We start from the raw sequence: 19,633 nt of genomic DNA, 5'->3' as shown, positions 1-19,633 counted from the left end.
GTAAATAATATGAGTTTGTTTTTTTTAGGGTTTAGGGCAGGATGGTTGTTGGCCATCCAGGTTTCAGTAGATATAAGGGCATTTTGGGTAATATGCTGAAGTTCAGATGTGGAGTTGGCAGAGCAGAAGATGGTTGAGTTTTCTGCATATTGTACTACTCAACCTTGACTAAGAGTGGAGTGAAAGTTATTGATGAAAATACTGAAAAGAAGAGGCCCTAGTATGGAGCCTTGGGAAACACCTGTGGATGTGTCTAGGAATGGAGAGAAAGAGTGTTGCCATTTGGTAGATTGTTGTCTATTTGTGAGGTAATTGTAGAACTAATTTAGGGTTGGGGGAGATTCCTAGTGCAGAATATTTTGTATGAAGTAGAGGGTGGGATACTGTATCAGAGGCCTTAGAGAGGTCAAGAAAGAGTGAGGATGCAAGTTTCCTGCATCTCAAGCTTGTTTAACTGTATCCTTGAAGGATATATGAGCTGTTGTAGTACTATGGCCTGGCCTGAAATCATGTTGAGTAGAGGAAACGATTTGATTATGAAGAGATAGTTTAGAAGCTGAATGTGAATGCATTTTTCCAAGATCTTAGAGATAGGGGAGAGAATAGCAATGAGGCGAAAATTAGAAATGTCTGTGCTGTGCCACCTTTGTGAAAGGGAGAATATCTGCTTTTTTCCAAATAGCAGGTACATAGGACTCTTGGATAGGTCTGTTAAACATATGCTGATAAGGTAAGCAATGGCTTTAGCTGACTTTTGAAGATATTTAGGGGGTAGGTTATCAGGAGCCTCAGTGCCAGGTTTGAGTTTAAGAAGCAAGTTTGTTATAGTAGCAGTAGGTGTGGGGGAGAAAGAGAAGTTAGGTAGAGAGGGAGAAGTGGAGTTTTGTGAAGGTTGCTTTGGAGGTACAGAGTTAGTATTGCAGTTGGATTGAGGAAAGGTGGCAGTGAGTTTAGATGTGGTGTTGATAAAATATAAGTTGAATATGGTGGCTCTTTCAGTAGGTGATTTGTCTGGATTTCGACAGGAGTTGGCCTTTGAACCAGGGTTTAGCAGAGATGAAATGCAGTTCCTGAATTTCTTTGGGTTTTGTTTATGGTTATTTTGTAAACGTAGGTAGTGTTCTTTTTTGTCTTTAATGACTAGACACTTTACCTGATTATGGATTTGCCTGAATTGTAAGAGATCAGAAGTTTTTTTTTCCATAGTTTCCATGATTTGTTCCTAGCAGCCATGAGTTGCTTGGTAGTTCTAGTGAGCCAGGTGGCATGATTCATTTTTACTCTTTTTTTGTTGGAGTGGGTCTAGTTTGTTTCAGGTATTGAGAAATGCTGAGTTGAAGAACTTGATGGCTTCATCAAGAGGAAAGAATTTTTGTATATTCCACTTGATGTTTTTCAAAGTTTCATTAAGGGTTGTTAGGGTGAAATTGGTGATTTCTAATGTGTTTCTATTTTTATTGACTTAGTGATGGAGTAGTCTTACATAGAATATAGGCAGGCAGGTGGTCATTGATACTGTAAGGTAGTGTGCGTGTGGATGAGATTTTATTCGGGACAGAGACCAAAATGCAGTCAAGGATGTAACTGCTATCTTTGTTTTTGTTGGTTATAGTTGAGTTGGTAATTAACTGAGTAAAGTTAAACAGGTTAATATTGGATGAAGGAGAATGGTGGGAGAGCTCTAGCCAGTTAATCTTTACATCACCCAGATTAATTGTTTCATTTTTTATATTATTTGATGTCCAGGCAGGAATTTCTTCTAATAAGGGAATGTTATTACTTGGGGGGATGTGTAGGGCTGTAATGCAGAGATTCTTACAGTTACAGTTACAAACTTACAGTTTTTTTTAGAAATGATATTAAAAATTCGGCATTAGAAAATTGGGGAATGAAGATTGTATAGGGGACAATAGTGAAGGTATTTGGAAAGAGTAGTGAGACTCTTCCTCCGTTTTACGGGGTCCATCTGTTCTTAAGCAAGAAAAGCTTAGAGTCTTTTATGTTGGGTTTTAGCCAGGTTTCAGTGGCAGCTATTATATCTGGTTTGTTGTAAGATATCCAGGCATTTAATTCTGGGATTCTATTTTAAACACTTTGAAGGTTGAGAGTTGTAATATTTAGTGATTTGTATGAATTGGGGGGTGGGGGTGAAAGAGGAGGACGTGGGTCCTGGGTTGGGATGGATATCTCTACATTGGAGTAAGTTAGGATATTTATGAATGTAAGTAATAGGTAACTGCTTTCTTTTGGATTTGTGTTGGTAATTCAAAGGTGAGTTGTTGTTTGTGTTTTTATTTAGAGGAAGAATTTTTAGTTTAGTGTGTAGACATGTGTTTATTGCATACAGACTGGAAGATATCTTAGAGTAGCTTTTAAAAGCTTGGACTTGTGTAGATGTTATAGATATAGGTTTGTGAGGTAGGTGTATTGTTATGAGTGATGTTAGGTGTAGCAGGAGACAGAAATATAGGGAGGGAGAGAGGAGTAGTATATTAGTAAGGAGAGACATTGTAGATGATAGAAGGAGGTTGTTAAAGAGGGCTGGTATTGGTGTTAAGAGGTGGATTGTGCTAGTAGGATAGCTGTGGTGCTACTGATGGGGTATGGAGTAATGACAGAATAATAGGTTAATTAGATTTGGTCTGTTAGAGTGGGTTGGTAGAAGATGTGTGGTTTAATTAGAGATTGATTTGAAGTTGAGTGTGATTGGATGCAGTTGTGTAAGGGGTGGAGTTTAGGTAAGTGCAAGTGTAATGGATGTGGGGGTGGATGGTAATGAGGTTAGGATAGGGGAGTGGAGTGGAGTGAGCCCAAGGGTAGAGGAGTGGAGTGAGCCCAAGTGTAGCGAGGACAAATGGAGTGGGGCTAGACCTGATTCTGAGAATCAGCAACAGAAACAGTCTAATAGGTTGTAAGTAGTGCCTGTTGAAGACAAAGGTTCAAAAAACCCAAATAAAAGGAAGCAGTGTTTTGTAGTAGGTTTACAAGGGAAGTTGTGTCAGGTAAATCTCTGTTGCTGGGAAAAATAGGATGCAGTAGAAAGTGAGGCTATCTATTGGTAGGAACAAGGAGAACAACAACTGAATGAGAGAATGGCAGTAGGTAAGTAAATGGCATGGCAGAGCAGCTAAGTGGGACAGTAGAGTAGTGGGTACCAACATATCCTTGTTTGGTCCATCTGTGGGTTATTTATATGCAAAATATGGCTAAAAACTATCATGGGTATGTAAGGCTATGCTTCTTAAAACTGTCATAGATCAATAACCTAGTAAGTACCCATGAACCTATAAGGCAAAAGCATCTGTTTGAGAACTTCAGATGCTGTTCTTTTCTTGCACTGTAAAATGCATGTTTCAAAGATGTACAGCTCTGATAAGTATCGTCACAAATATACCAGTGTATGCATCTCATAAAATAACATTTTTATATCAGAATTTCAAATGTTTCTGTGTAATTTAATCACATAATCTTTTTTTTTCTTTTCCAGTTCAGATCACTGAATATGGTTGCAGAATGTCTGTTCTCGTTAGTAAATGGTGATGACATGTTTGAGACTTTCGCTGCAATGCAGGAAAAGAGCCATTTAGTTTGGCTGTTTAGCCGGCTGTATCTGTATTCCTTCATCAGCCTGTTTATCTACATGGTCCTGAGCTTATTTATTGCTCTCATCACTGACACATATGACACAATTAAGGTATACTTTATATATTTTTTCTTTCAGTTCATGTGTAGAAGTAGAGCTGTTGCAGATATGTATTTTTTTTTGTTTGGACAGACATTTCTGAAACACAGCTAGTGCAAGAACCCCAACTGAAATATGTTCTGATTTTTCTTGTACTTGGTCCATAAAGATGGAGCCATAAAGAGAAAGTGTTTTTTTTTTTCCTTATGCTTTTGTCTTCATTTCTCTTGGGCAATACCAAGACCTCCAACGTGTGCAAAGTTAAGTAAAGAAAGACAACATTATATGTTAGGCACATCTACATAAACACAAAATAGTCAGCAGTTTGTATACTAGTGCAGATCACTGGGAGTCAGAGAGACATAATGAGGCCTACAAAATGGATGGCCTTTGTGGTAGTGGAGTTAGGCTTCAACATGACGGAAGCAGGACTAGGAAGCTGTCTTGCAGTTACCCCCAGTGCTTTCAAGTTACTAAAAGTTATGATAGATAAAAGTACTGTCACCCAGGTACAGTGACACCTGTCCTTAGTACTCAGAAGGAGGGGTGGTAGGCAAGGGTACAGACTTCCATAAGGAGACATTGAAATTACATCAGCTACCAAGACAGTATACAGGAGGCACAGAGATGGCCCTGACACAGTATGGAAACTACAAGTTTTAGAAAATGAGGTACCAGTCCCAGTACAAGGATATAAAACTGGCAAGTCTCAATCAGTAATGGAAGGAAGGGAGACTTAATAAAATTATTCCACTGAAATGTAGTACCACACCTCTCCCCTAAGCACCTACTGTATATGTGCAGTGTCATGATACAGAGTTGGAAGAATGGTTGACAGGAGAGGGCTGCTCCATTACATGTCTTGTGTAAGTTGTAGTGCTAAACCACAAAAGAGTGGAGATTCAAGTCAAATAAAGAGAGAGAGAAATGATGTACAACCTGATAAGCTTATCAAAATTACTTTTCCTGCTTTACTGGGAAGACTGCAAGTGTTTGGTGTTAGAGACACACTGTAGATTTGTGGAATCCAGTCAGTCTGTCTTTATATATAGATGCTGGTGTCTTACCGAAAGGGTCACTGGGCCAAGATGGTTTCTTAAAACAAACCAACGGCTATCACCAAAGAGCTGGAGACCCCTCTAGAGACATTTGAATGCCATACTCTCCAGAACAATGTGGAATGGCATTAAGGGTTGTGACAGCCAGAGTCAAGTGCTGTCATTGCTGAAGTCCCAGCCTCTACGAAAGAGAAGGCTTTGAGTGCTAAATTGTCAGCAGCCAGTCCCTACAACCTCAGATCCCTTAACACCTCCACATCAATCTGCTTACCCCATACACCAGCCCAAAACAAACTGAATGTTGGTATGGCCCTCAGAATCTGGAAATTCATCCCTAAACAAATCAGCAACACCATGTCCCTCTTCACGTTCAGAAAATAATAAAACACATATCTCATTAAGCTAGTAAAATGTAGATGTTACAACAAGGAACATACCACTTAAAACTGATACTCTACTTGGAGGATATCACACTGAATGCTGACCTGTTATTTAAACACTCAAGGCTTTCCAAGTGCCCTGAAACTTTTCTCTTTCTCCTTGTTGATCATTGCTGTAAACAACTTTTTTAGATCTCAGTGTCACTACATTATGTAAATCTTATCATATTGCTTTGTATAGTTCCAATTTTTATGTTGCTTGCAATTGTTTGCTGTAAACACTAAGATTTTGTGTAACTGTTTGAGGCTGAAAATCATCCATCTGGATCAATCTTTTACCTAATTAACAAATACATAAATAAATAAGTAAATAAATATGATTCTTCAAGACGGCACAAGAAAAGAAATGCATATATGAGAAGTGACTCTATATATAGCATTGTGAACTCCCAGGGGTAGTCCAAGGTAGAAGAAACGACAGGACTGTACAATGTCATGAGTGGAATTAAGAGTTCTAGCCACTGTCTACAACCCAGGAGGCAGAGAGTATACATGAAAGAGATCAGAAGACTGGAGGAGAGCGTGCAGGTGGAGTTACAGTGGTTTACAGAACTTCAGAGAAGTTGGTGATCAAAAAAGTGATTCTTTAAATTTAGAAAGTCACAAAAACTGTGTAGATTAGGAATACAATTATCTATGATGAAAAGTATAAAGCACATGCTCCATGCTGTAAAGGCCAGTACTGTGTTATTTTATTTTATTTCTATTTATTTTTCTTTGTGAACCTGGGATCTGAAGTAGGAAGTACATTTGACAGCAACCTGTGGGTCTTGGATCCGATATCGGATCCGAGCCGGCAACTTGTTTCAAGCTAATGGATCCAAGCTCCTAGCTCCTCCCTTCACCCATAATCCCCTGCTAACCCTCCATGACCTCAGATCTAGTTTGCCGCGCTTGTGGATGGCTGGATCCGTTTGAGCTCGTCAGCAAAGTGGAATTTTACTGCATTTTTACTGTATTTTTAAATTAAATAAGAAAAGTGTGTACGTGTTAGGTTCCCTTATTATTTTTACTTAATTAGTTTCCCCTCCCTTCGCTGGTCGTTAGTGTGTGCATGTGTGTTGTGTTTTTTTTTGGGGCCTGTGTGTGTGTGTAGTTGTTTTTTCTTTAAAAAATGGCTGAGGCCCCAAAAGCCATATTTTCTAAATGTACCGAGTGTGGCCATAAGCTCTCCCTGGCTGATGGCCACACTCGGTGCGTTCGGTGCCTTGGGGTTGAACACCTTACCTCAGGCTGTACCATCTGTGCAGCGTTCAACCCCAGGGCACTGAAAGAGCGGAGGTCGAAGCTGGTCCTAGCGGGACTTTTACCCCCGGACTCGGCTTCGGCCTCCGCTGCTTCTGCTGCTCCCGTGGCTCCACCACAGCCTGTGGTTGCTGCCACTCCTGCCCCCTGCCTCCGTCCAGGACTCAAACTCCCGCTAAAGTGTCGGAGGACAGGGAGGCCAGGAGGGAGAAACAGAGGGAGAAGCACCACAAGCGGCGGGCCGAGACCTCCGTTTCGGCCCCGCCAGCTAAGCGGGCTTCTCCCTCCACTGCTTTTAGGTCTCCTCCTCCTCGGCTCCGATCCCCTTGTTTCTCCCCGGGGCCCGAGGAGGAGGAGACCCGATCTCTTTCGAGGTCATCGAAGCGGCATTCCAGGCCTGCCTCGGTGGCCTCTTCGAGATCTACCTTCAGTGTATCCGATGCAGACTTGGACCGGATGATGCGAAGATTCATCCAGGCCCAGCTGCAGATGGGAGTGCTCTTGCTCCCCCCCCCCCCTCTGGGGGGGAGCTCGACACCCTTTTTCCATCCTATTGCTCCTTCTCCGACCCGCTATCCGGGTTCGGAGCATTTGGAGCCGAGCAGCGTTGGAGCCGGGGGTGGGTCGGCGCTGACACTTCGGACCCGACCCTGCCCTCGAGCCTATCGGATCCGACCTCTCGGAGCCGTGGTCCGAGCTTCGGATCCGGGGGATTCAGTGTGCCTTCGGCTCCGTCCAGGTCGGAGCCCACTGGTCCCTTGGATCCGATGGTCTCGGCGCCGGCTCTGATCCCTTCATCGGATCCGAGTGGGAGCCGACTTTCGGATCCAATAGAGAGTGGCTCTCCCTCGGCCTTCGATGTTGTGGAGAGGGCTCTGTTGAGAGCATCCGGACCCCCGGTCCTTGCATCGGCTCCTCCCTGCACTCCCTCTCTGCTGGGCCAGGCTTCCATCACCCGGCCAAAGGGACAGCCTGCTTCGATGTCACAGATGGTTCCATTGGAACAAGATGTTGCTGGCGAGGCCTCCTCGGACAGCCCCCCCGAGGAAGTTCCCCGCAAGCATAAGTGCAAAAGGAGGCACGTGGACTCCCCTGAGTCCTTAACCGAGGACACGGACTTGGAGGAAGGGGAAGGCTCCCCAAGATCGCCCCCTGAGGATGTCTCCTTTGAAGACATCATGGAGATGCTGAGGATCAGAGGTGGGTGGTCTGCCCCCAAGTCTTCCTCTGACGAGTCCGTGTTTCTGGAGGCATTCAAGGCAGGCCCATTTACCTCTTGGGTGTCCCCTCCGGCCGACCCCCTGGAGGACCTCATTACCACCAGGGCGTGGAAGGATCCAGACACCGTGGAGCCAATACCGAAACGCCCGGATAGAATTCTTAGCCCCCCCCCCTCAGACAGGTCACATTGGAGTAAGGGGCCCCCCCGTAGATGCCATGTTGACGGCGGCAGCCACGAAGAGGGAATTGGCTCAGGAGAGCCCCTCAGTCCATCCACCGAGCAAAGAGTCCCGTTTGATGGAACGCTTAGGGAAACGAGTTTTTAGTTCAGCGACCTTCTTGGTAAGGTCTCTGAACTATATGGCACATGTCATCAGGATGCAGCGGGATCTTATCAAAGAATACACTGCACCCCCCCCCCGAGTCCATGTCGGAGGATGACAAACAATTGTACTCCACCCGAATGGCCACTCTGTGATCAATTTCAAACACCTCTATGCGGCTATTGTCCCACGCCACAGAGGGAGCCGCTAGGGCTAGCGGATCAGGCCTAGTCATGAGACGTCAGGCCTGGCTCCGTCATTGCGATTTCGCGGAGCCCTTTAAAGCGTCCTTCACGAACGCCCCTTTCGATAGTTCTGCCCTCTTTGGCAAAACAGTTCGCAAGACACTTGTCCAGAGCAAGAAGGACAGGAAGACGTTGTCTGCCGTCGGAGTCCGCTTCTCTGCTCCCCAGCGGTCCTTTTCAAGGAACCAAAAGGGTCAGAAGAAGATGTGGTTCCGAAAATCACAACATTCCCAACCCGCTCCGGACAACCAGTCCTACCGTGGCAGAGTAGGACCGGGAGGACGTCGCCCCAGGGGCAGAGGGGCTCTGAGAAACTTTGGGTCCAGAGAACCTTTCTCTGAACGGCCTGCGCAGCAGCCCTGAGGGGTTGCCCGGCTGCTCCACTCTGGAGGCAGTCGGGGGGCGCTTCTTGAAACACCTAGCGGCATGGGAGTCCATCACAACAGACCGCTGGGTGCTTCGCGTTATATCCAGAGGGTACACAATACCGTTACTCCATGTCCCCAAATCCAGGAACCTCCCCGATGTACCACCCGATCAGAGGGAGGCCGCAGCTGCAGAAATTCAGCAGCTGTTAGGAAAAAGAGCCATCCAGTCCGTCCCCCAAGACCAACTCGGATTAGGGTTCTACTCCAGGTTCTTTTTGGTGCCAAAAAAGACGGGGGACTTGAGACCGATCCTAGACCTTTCCCGCTTGAACCTGTCAGTAACCAAAGAAAAATTCCGAATGGTCACTCTTCAATCTATTCTCCCCCTTTTAAGGGAGAACGATTGGATGTGCTCCATAGACCTCAAGGATGCATACTACCACATTTTAATGGACAGATGATCCAGGAGGTTCTTTCGCTTCCGGCTGGGGGCCAGTCACTATCAGTTCAGGGTCCTTCTCTTTGGCCTCACCACAGCCCCCAGGGTGTTTACCAAGGTATTAGCAGTGATTGCGGCCCACCTGAGACTCCAGGGAATACAGGTCTTTCCATACCTGGACTGGCTCCTGACCGCACCAACAAGGCATCTACTTTGCTTAGCCAGTGACTTCTTTCTCTCTCTAGCCCCACAGTTAGGCATTACTATCAACCTCGACAAATCCCTTCTGGCTCCAAAGCAGGTCATAGAATTCATAGGCGCCAGAACAGACACCAGAGAGTTGCGAGCCTTCCTAACTCCCGAGAGACTCCGGAACCTACAACTCCATGTGCAGGCTATCCTCCAATCAGAGACTTCACCAGCAGAATTGGTCCTGAGGGCACTAGGCTCCATGGCGACAGCTATCACGCTCCTTCCATGCGCCCATTTGAACATGCGGGTACTACAATGGACTCTTCTAGTGCAATGGTCTTTGCTATCCCTTCCTCTCCGCCACCCCATTGCTATCAGCAAGGCTTGCAGGAGGGCGCTACTATGGTGGCTCCAAGACTCGAACCTCCATATGGGCCATCCCTTATGCACCTCTCCCCCTCTCACCACGGTGACCATGGACGCTTCCTGCCTTGGGTGGGGGTGGCATTATTCGGGCAGGACAGTCCAAGGCACGTGGAACGATACAGAGACCTCCCTGCATATCAACGTTCTGGAGATGAGAGCGGTGCTGTTTACGTTGCAAGCACTTTAGGACGTCCTTCCCATAGGAATGATTGCTATCCAGTCGGACAACATGTCGGTGGTCTGGTACATCAACAAACAGGGGGGAACCAGATCTTGCCCTCTATGCCGCAAAGCCATGAGAGTGTGGGAATGGGCGATCTCCTCCAACCACTTTCTAATTGCAACGCACATTCCGGGGAGGAATAACATCCTAGCGGACAAGCTCAATCGCACCCTTCTTACCCCCTACGAGTGGTCTCTCAATCCACTAGTAGCGAAGCAGATATTTGCATCTTGGGGGCAACCCTGCTGCGATCTTTTTGTGTCTCCATCAAACACCAAATGCGGCAATTTCTTCGCTCTAATCCCCCCTCCAGGGGAAACTCCAAGAGACACTCTGGTGCATGCTTGGCCACCTGGTCTACTCTATGCCTACCCTCCTCTACCACTAATGCTACAACTCTTACAGAAAGCCTCACAGTTGGGGAGCAGGATGATCCTCATTGCCCCATTCTGGCCTCGGCAAATTTGGTTCCCTTACCTGTGGTCTCACCTAGTGAATCCCCCTTGGATTCTGGATCCCAGTCCGGATCTAATCTCCCATCCGTCGAACTTACCGACCCCAAACCTGGACAATCTGAAACTGACAGCTTGGTTGCTCCAGTTCCACTCCTAGTTAGGACTCCCGGTATCTCTTCACCAGTCAAAGCCATCCTCGTGGCAGCGCATAAGCCCTCCACCAGGAAAGTGTATCGCAGTAAATGGAAATGTTTTTCCATTTGGGCAGAGCATCATAAGCTAGATCCCTTTACGGCTCCTCTTCCATCCATTTTAGACTTCCTAACTGAACTTTTTCAGGAAGGCACTAGTTGTTCAACTGTCAAAGTGCAATTGGCAGCCATATCACATTACCACGTGGGACATGATGCAGGGCCTTTGATGTTGGCCAAATTGTGTAAAACCTTTCTCAAGGGCACCTTTTTACTTAGACCCCCCTGTAAAAGAAGCCGTGCCACCCTGGGATCTTACACTAGTTCTTCAAGCCTTGACTGCTCCACCCTTTGAACCTGCTGCTTCAGTAGATCTCAATTTCTTCTCATGGAAAACGGCATTCTTTGTTGCCATCACTTCAGCAAAAAGAGTGTCGGAGCTTCAAGCTCTCTCGGTGAAGCCTCCTTACCTGATCTTTCACCCAGATAGAGTGTACCTCAGGATCAATCCTTCCTTTCTTCCCAAAATTACATCGGAAGCCAACATAAATCAATCCATAAATCTACCGGTTTTCTTCCCTAAATATCAAAATAAAGGAGAATACAAGCTGCACTCATTAGATGTTCATAGGCAGCTTCGCTTCTATACTCATAGGACAGCTGGCCATAGACAATCCGACCAGCTGTTCGATTCCTTTGCCAAATTTAACTTGGGGAAAGTTATCTCAAAAGTATCCTTATCACGCTGGATTTCTCAATGTATCCTATTGGCGTATCAAGCCTTGGGTAGATCCGCACCCGAAGGAGTTCGTGCCCATTCCACCCGCTCCATTTCTACCTCTGCGGCCTTCAATTCTAGAGTTCCATTGGATGATATTTGTTCTGCAGCCACTTGGGCTTCATCTCATACCTTTATTAACCACTATAAACTAGACATGCTTTCTAGAGGGAGAGCATCCTTTGGCTCTGCGGTGCTTCGTAATTTCCTTCCATTGATGGCCACCCAAGGTGCAGGTAGCTGGGGACTCTGTCCCACAGGTTGCTGACAAATGAACTTCCTACTTCAGATTAAGAAGTTATGTACTCACCATAACGTTCCATCTGAGTAGGTAGTTTCATTTGTCTGCAACCATCCCCCCCTCCTTCCCCCTGGCCTTCTTCGGATCTACTGGTAGTTGGATACCATTTTGTTGGGTATATATTGACGGGCAAACTCGATCTGAGGTCATGGAGGGTTAGCAGGAGATTATGGGTGAAGGGAGGAGCTAGGAGCTCGGATCCATTAGCTTGAAACAAGTTGCCGGCTCGGATCCGATATCGGATCCAAGACACACAGGTTGCAGACAAATGAAACTACCTACTCAGATGGAACGTTATGGTGAGTACATAACTTCTTATTTACACTCATCTCTGTGAGCCATTTTCAGGTCCAGCCTGAGGTTTCTATTAAACCATGTAAACAAGAACAATATTTTTGATACAATTGTAAAGTAGTTGAGGGACACAGAAGATTATGATATTGTCTCTGATTGTAAGAGTTAAGTGTTCGAGACAATGATGTTAAGAACTTGAAAATGAAGTGAGGTGAAGCTCAAAATGTGTATCTTGGCATCCATTTCAAGAATGTCTAACAGTTCAGTCATGATCTGGAAAGCTGACCACAAATTCTTTGTAGTGCATGTAGTGCCTTGATCACCCTTCGATATTCAGAAAAAGACAAATCACTTAAGCACTACAGTGGTGCAATACCCAATGTGAGACCCTGACCTTAACAAATGTTAAGCAGCCCCCGCTTAAGTTGTTAAGGTTGAATCCCACTCTAGACAGTAAAATCTTCTAGTATGTGTCTGAAAATGCCAGAGATAGAATAAAAGATTTGGTTTTACAAGCTATCCATATTGATATGGTGCCTCTTCCTCTTACAAGCTTAGAAAATTGCTTGAATAAATGGATGTTTGTTTGCCTGCATTTTCTGTGTAGGATATGAACTCTGAAACTCAAATGTATGTCACTCTTCAGTGACTTCAATCCTCCATGATTTGTCTGAAAGCCACTGACATTATGAGGAACAAACCAAACAAATTAAGCAAAAGTCTGGCATTCTTGTGAAAATCTACACAGTTTAGAGAAATGGCAAGGTGAGTGTAAATGTAAAGGACTGTGTTACGCTGCCTTTCTGACAGCGCTTGCGAAGCAGCTAGGTGCTTTACAGCTTTGAAAGCTAGCAGATCACTTCACTATTTTTATTTTCTTATTTTACTGTAACTAGTAGTACATGAAGCAGATAAATCTCTATGCACTACAAAGAATTATGATGGAGTCTCTGATCATAACCATAAGTTACGCGGTCTCGACAGGGGTGCCAAGAGTCACCTGTTGAACACTTCGCTCTTGAGGTGAATTTCTTGGCATTTGTGTCTCAAACATATATTAAATGGGTTCTGATCAGTGACCCCAATCATAATCCTTTATGTAGTGGATGGAACTTTACCTGCTCTATGTACTACCAGTTAGAGGAAGAAAGACAAATGTGTAGGAGATCTTGATGTTTCACAACTTTCAAAGCTGTAACCTACTTAGTGATGCCAGATGTGTGGCAAATAGATCTTTAGCTGAATCATTGTGCTACAGGACAGAAATAAAAAAATGAAAATACACACCGCATTCCCCATAGACAAGAGACAGAAGTAAAGCATATTTTTGATCCTGTAACAATAGACTTTGTGATGCCACATACAAAAAAAGAAGTTTGACAGTTTGAAATGTTTTACAAATTTTAAAACTGTTTTAGCTTGTGGCTGCTGTTCTTGGTGGTTGCTTTTTTATAATATTGCACAAGAATAGAGCTTAGCAGGGATGAAACATGCTTATCAAAGCTGTATTTTACCAACTTTACAGTATAACTGCTCAATATACAACATGGGTGATTATGAGTGCATCTCTGATCTTAACCACCTTATTATGTGTTCGAGTATGAGTGGGTCTCTGATCTTAACCATCTTATTATGTGTTCGAGACATGGATGACAAGAAATTCACCTCTGACCATCCCAGGGTTATAAACAAACCAAGAAAAAAACATACTGTTTTCATTAGTAAGTAACAAGTGCACAATTATGCAAAAGTTAGAATAAATGGGATGACAAGTAAACAAGCATATTTTTTTTGCAAATGTAGAGCAGATGAAAAGTGTGTTATGTCCACAGATTAGTATGACAAGAGGTGTGATATTTGCTTGCCAGTATAACATGATGTTAACTTGTCAAGCTTTTGAAACTACTAAGAATATAAATTACAGTATTTTCTATATTTACAATTTGTATTGGCTGCAGATAAGTGAGTAATAATTAGGGGTATTGGATAGGCAAATAAGAATACTAAAGGAAAGGAAAGGGCAGAATGAAACATGATAAGAAAGAAGGTGACAGAAGATTTGAAATGGTGGGAAGATAGATTATTGTGATAGCATAGGGAATATAGAAGATTATTTTGTCAGTACATGGAAAGAGAGAAGGTATTGTGAGTTGGAGGCAGAATTTGTTATTCATTTGGCAATTTCTGCAAAAGTAGAGAACATTACTGTTGTAGTTTCTTGAACATATCACTTGTGACCAGCCTGGCTATGTGGCAAAGCGGGCAGAGATCTGACTGCAACCCAGGTGACCAAAATTTGATTATCAGGCTTGGCACTGGAAGAACAAGACAGGGAGTGGAAGGTGTGAAGGGTTAAACCCCACTCACCTGTCTCAGAGGTAGGGAACAACTCTCACACTTGAGGGCACAATGAATAGTGTTATTTCCATGGTAAACACCAGGGAAGCAATCACTCGTGATTTGGGGAGGGGAAAGGGCTGCCTGAGAGGATATGCCTTTTTTGTGGAAGTGAGTTAACCTAAAATGCATTTGATTACAACTCATTAATGCCTGTATGCTGCTGTAGTAGGATTTTGTCTAATGTCATCTAAGATACTTTTTCTACTGCAGGTCAATGCCTATTAAGCATGGGGGCTGTCCCTGTCGGTGAGTGACGAGGCTCGGGAGAAGAGCAGGTGTGCACAAGTCACTGTTAATTACTGATGTATACACAAAGACATGATGCACTGGGTACTCTGTTTGTAGATCATTTTATAAGACTTGGTGACAAAAATGCAAAACTTGAAACATCTTAGTTTAGTGTATATGTTATGACAGCTAAGGCCACAGTAAACTACAGACATACACTAGGCAGCAAAGCTGTACCAGTGTGGGACACTCATGCCACCTCATATGAAAGGGGCTGCAATTCTGGGCATAAGGCATGGCTGTACTCAACACTGAAGCATCTCTTCCTTTTTGGGATACATTTAACTGATACAGCTAACACAGTGTCTGGTGTGGTTACTAACATGCTGATTTTTTTTCAGTACTAGATATCTATGCAGCAAGCTCTTTTTGAAAGTTTCACCCCCATGGATGATAGTACTCTTTGCCCACCTGCCTTTTATCTTGATCCATATGCATAGCAATGTCAGTTAGTGCTTAAAAGGTTAAGCAGGTATAGAACATGTACATATAATGGTTCACGATTTCCCCTGCCTACATTTACATCACTGTTTTTCATAGATAAATATATACGTAGATCCTGAGTCATCAAATAGTATTACATGGTCAAGGGGCCTGTTTACAGCAACATTTCTTTCAGGAGGAAGTAGCTGTCATCTGTCTTTTCCAGGTGCATCATATGAGAATTTCTGTTGCATACATAAATCATGATTTTCCATGCATGAGTTTGGATTCCCTGCCCCGTTCTGCTGTTCTTGTTTGTGTCTGAGAACAAATAGCAAGTTTTCTTGGCATTGCAGATGGTGATATCCAAACCTGCAACCATAAGGAATTAGACATCTTATGAATGCAGTGTTGCAGCAGCAATGTTTTGTGCCATGACAAACAGATGTGCTACATTTGGTTACATATCCCATTATCTCTTATATAGATACTGCTTACTCTGATTAACCTTGTTTAACTTGCATGTTTTTTGTTGTTGTTGCATTAAAGTTGAATGGGGTGGTTTAAAACTACTGAGTGAGTTCTTTATGACCACTGAAAAATGTTTTTCAGATTGTTGCATTTTATCATTATGATGAAGGCTTCCTGTATTATGAAATAACCAAATCCTCCACTCCTCCACGTCAAAAAGGATAAACTAAAACAGAAACACCTCCGCTTGCTTTTACCATGAAGGGTATCCTCCAATAACTCCTCGAACACCAGTAAAACCGTAAATGTCGTACCACAAAAGTATGTGAGCCACTCGTTGTACTTGAAAAAACTGTAGGTTTAATAAAACACCAAAAACAACATAACAAACACGACTGGGATTGAGCGCGCTTTCATCTATCTCGTCAAGACTTCATCAGAATCCATTGTATCAACTGTTAACAAGCCTTAAATACAGTACCAGCTGATTAATTGAATAACAACCTAATTATTAACTAACATTTCAAATCAATACACAATGCTAAATCAGAAATGTATAACTTTGTACAAAGTACAGGCATTTTCTTAATACCAAATGTTAAAAAACCTTATCTAAAAATATTTAAAAATATTTAAAATATTTAAAAAATATGTATAACAATAAAAAACATTTAACTATAGTGCATATATTGTCTTAAATGTTGTGGAATAAATAGCAGAATAAATTAAATACATACAAAGTGCTCCAGATGTCGTCAAAAATACATGAATCAACCTTTGTGTATATATAAATGTGTATATTCTGTATATTCTGTGTTTGTACATATATATGTATGGTATCTATTATTTTGTTTGAGTGTACCTCATCTACTCTATAACAGTGTAACAATTGTATAAAATAGCAAAAAATAGCCAAAAATAATGGTGGCCATCAGGAACATCCTCCTTAGATGTCCAATATAACCACTCAAAAACTGTTTAACTCAATTTAGGGTTATTGGATAGAAGTTTTAGGGAAGGTTTAATGGAGAGGTGATCGTTCATCCCATTGGAACCACAGGCATCAAGCCTGAGTTGCCAAATCATTTCTCTGTATTCTAGTAGGGACTCCCAATCACCTCCCCTGTCACTTCTTATAACCTCTTCAAGGACCCAAAACTTAATATTGGCTTTTTCACACACCTCAGTATGCCTAAAAAGGGCATTATTATCATTTCTTTTATTTATATCTCTTATATGTTCATAGACCCGCTGTTTTAACTTACGTTCGGTTTTACCGACGTAATATTTTCCACAGGTCAAACACAAGGCTAAATAAACCACCCCCTTAGTGTGATAGCCCTTGCTTTTCAATTTTAGGCTTATATTACTCAACCAAAGCATTTTTTCCCCCAATATGAAGGTACATTGTCCACATCTACCACATTTATAAGTCCCCACCTTTTGCTGTGTTCCACTTACACAAGGGGGCTTTTTCCTCTCAAATAGTTTTTTAAAATTGTGGTTTTTCCTAAACCCAAACCTCAATGGTTGTTGAAAAATGGAAACATCAGTACTAATTTTGGAGAACATTTTCCATGCTTCGTTTATGCCTCTTTGTATCCAGTATATCCCTTTGTAATAAGTCAAAATCATACGGGGTATATTATTATCATCTAGAATATTACTGTTTGTCCTTGGGGGGATAGTTGTTGTCTGTCCTACAATTCCATAATTGTGTGTCAATAATGGCGTATACTGAATGTTCCGTTTTCTCATAACTTCACGTTTAACATTCTTTATTAGTCTAAGTGGGTAACCTCTATCCCTAAATAACCCTTGTATTAATTCCATTTCCTCAACACATATAACATCTTCACTGGTCATGCGGGAGGCCCTGATCATTTGACCTTTAACTATATTTCTCCTAAGGTATAGGGGATGGTCACTTTCAAAATGAACGTATGAATTTGAGAAACATTCCTTTCTAAAAATCCGAGATTCATATTTGTTACCCAACTTGTTCTTTATAATTGTCACATCAAGATAATTTATCTGTTCCTTATTGTATTGGAAAGTAAATTCCAGGAAAGTAGTAGTTGTGTGTAAATAATGAATAAATTCCTCTACTTGTTCAACAGTACCTTTCCACACCATAAAAATATCATCCAAAAACCTGAAATATGTAATAACATTTTCCCAATAATTGGATTTAAAAACATATTCCAGCTCCCAAAAAAGCATTATAATATTGGCATAGGTGGGGGCACAGGAAGAACCCATTGCCACCCCACCCGTCTGGTGGTATATGTCTCCCTGAAAATAGAGGAAATTATTTTTCAACACCAACTCCATATTCTCAAGAATTAACCTGAAGTCAGTCGTGTTACAAAAGTTAAATTCAACTAACATATGTTCAAACCAGGTTAGACCAATGTCATGGGGTATTACAGAAAATAAATCTCGGACGTCAATCGTTACAAAAACAAAATTTTCATTATATGGAACAGCATTGAATTTAGTAAGAAAGTCCCATGAATCAATAAGTATATGTCTATAGTCCAAATGGAAGTTCTTTAATTTTGTGTCTATAAAAATGGCAAGGGGCTGCGTTTTAGAACACTGAGAGGTCACAATAGGTCTAAAAGGGGGATTTTGGACGTCTTTATGTATTTTGGGGATGCCGAATATTTCCGGAATTACAGGTTTAGAAACTTTAAAATAATTATACAGATCCAAATCTATTAGACCTTGTAAGAGATTGTCTTCCAACCAAAGGTCTATTTTCTTATAACAAATGTTCATCTCGTTTCTAGACGCTATTCGGTATCTGTCCCCTGTATTGAGAATATCCAGCATCCTGCGAGTGTAGTCCCAGTGGTCCATCAGAACCACACCTCCCCCTTTATCAGGTTTCATGATCCTTATTTTGTCGTTACTCTGTAACTTTTTCAAAATGATAACTTCTTCACTTGTCAAATTACTCAGTTCTTTTATTCCATCATCCCCTTTATATCCTTCCCTAATCATATATAATACATGAGTCTCAAAATTGGCAATGTCATGTTGCAAGGGAGGGTTGAATACACTCTTCCTTTTTAATGTATTCATGTTCGTATTAACTTCTTGTTTAAATAAATTCTTAAGGTGTAACTTTCTTGTAAATAATTTAACATCAAGTAATAAATCCTCCATTTTTGTTTTTTTTATAGGAATAAACGAGAAGCCTTTTGTAAAAAGCCCAAAAAAGGAGGTAGTGACCTCTAAATCAGTAAAATTGTAAATGTAGAAGTTGTTGTCCACACTAATTTTGCATTTGGTGGAAATTATATTTCCATCATTAATATTGTTCATGTCCCCTAGTTCTTGTATATCACACCTTGTGTTCACATTATCTGAAATCACATTACTACAACTACTATCTAAAAAATCCTCGTGATCCATAATAGTTGTGACAGTCACATTTAGACCAGACCCTATCTGAAGTTGTTCGTCCCCCGTTTTCTCGAGTATTGGTTCCCTGCTGCTTCTGCATAGGAAAAAGGGTGATTCTGTTTTTTCAGTCTCTCCGACCTTCTCACTCCCTCTCCCCCTTCCCCCAAAGGGAAACCATGGTCAGGTACTATTTCCCTTGCATAGTCCTCATCTACATAATTCTCATCTACATAATTAGGACTTACAAAGTTAGGCCCCCTTTCCTGGCCTTGAGCCCTATGAGAGTAATGAGGTTCGGGTTCAAACCTTCTACCAAAACCATCATTACCATTGGGCACTTTGTCATTATAGGACTTCTTCCTATAAAATTTCCCAGGATCCATATATGCCTTACCCTCTCTATAGTCATGTAAATCTTGTACAATTTTTCCTAACTTCCTCTTGTAATTTTTGGTTATAATGACATCTACATCATGAAGCACTTTACAATACACATCTTTGTATTCTTGCAGTGTAAAAAACAAATCTTTGGTAATGTCTAATTGTAAAACATCTATACATGTTTTAATATCCTCTATTATTTCGGTATTACTACTTATCATTGCTTTCAAAATAGAAATACCACACTCATTCAGTAAATCGGATATAGTTTTAAATAACTTTTCATTCCCCCGTATATTATTGGGGTATTTACTCAGTCTCAATCCTTTAGGTACAATGTTGTGTTCGACGCATTGCGTCAAGTACCAGTTCTCT

At 42.1% G+C, this 19,633-nt stretch overlaps 2 protein-coding genes across 3 annotated transcripts in view; both read left to right on the top strand.

The window, feature by feature from the left end:
• LOC122813614 (mucolipin-2-like) overlaps positions 1 to 19,633 on the top strand; it is a 1,348,087-nt gene that overhangs the window by 344,302 nt on the left and 984,152 nt on the right. The window lies entirely within an intron of this gene.
• Positions 1 to 19,633, top strand: part of MCOLN3 (mucolipin TRP cation channel 3) — a 1,554,854-nt gene that overhangs the window by 1,445,543 nt on the left and 89,678 nt on the right. The window contains exon 13 of the mRNA XM_044086032.1: positions 3,488 to 3,694. Coding sequence (XP_043941967.1) covers positions 3,488 to 3,694 — 207 coding nt within the window. The remainder of the gene's footprint in view (positions 1 to 3,487; positions 3,695 to 19,633) is intronic.

The sequence above is a fragment of the Protopterus annectens genome, chromosome 10.part0 (genome assembly GCF_019279795.1).
Source record: "Protopterus annectens isolate FY-2018-M chromosome 10.part0, PAN1.0, whole genome shotgun sequence".
Lineage (NCBI taxonomy): Eukaryota > Metazoa > Chordata > Ceratodontiformes > Protopteridae > Protopterus > Protopterus annectens.
This window is presented reverse-complemented; position numbering and strand designations above follow the sequence as displayed.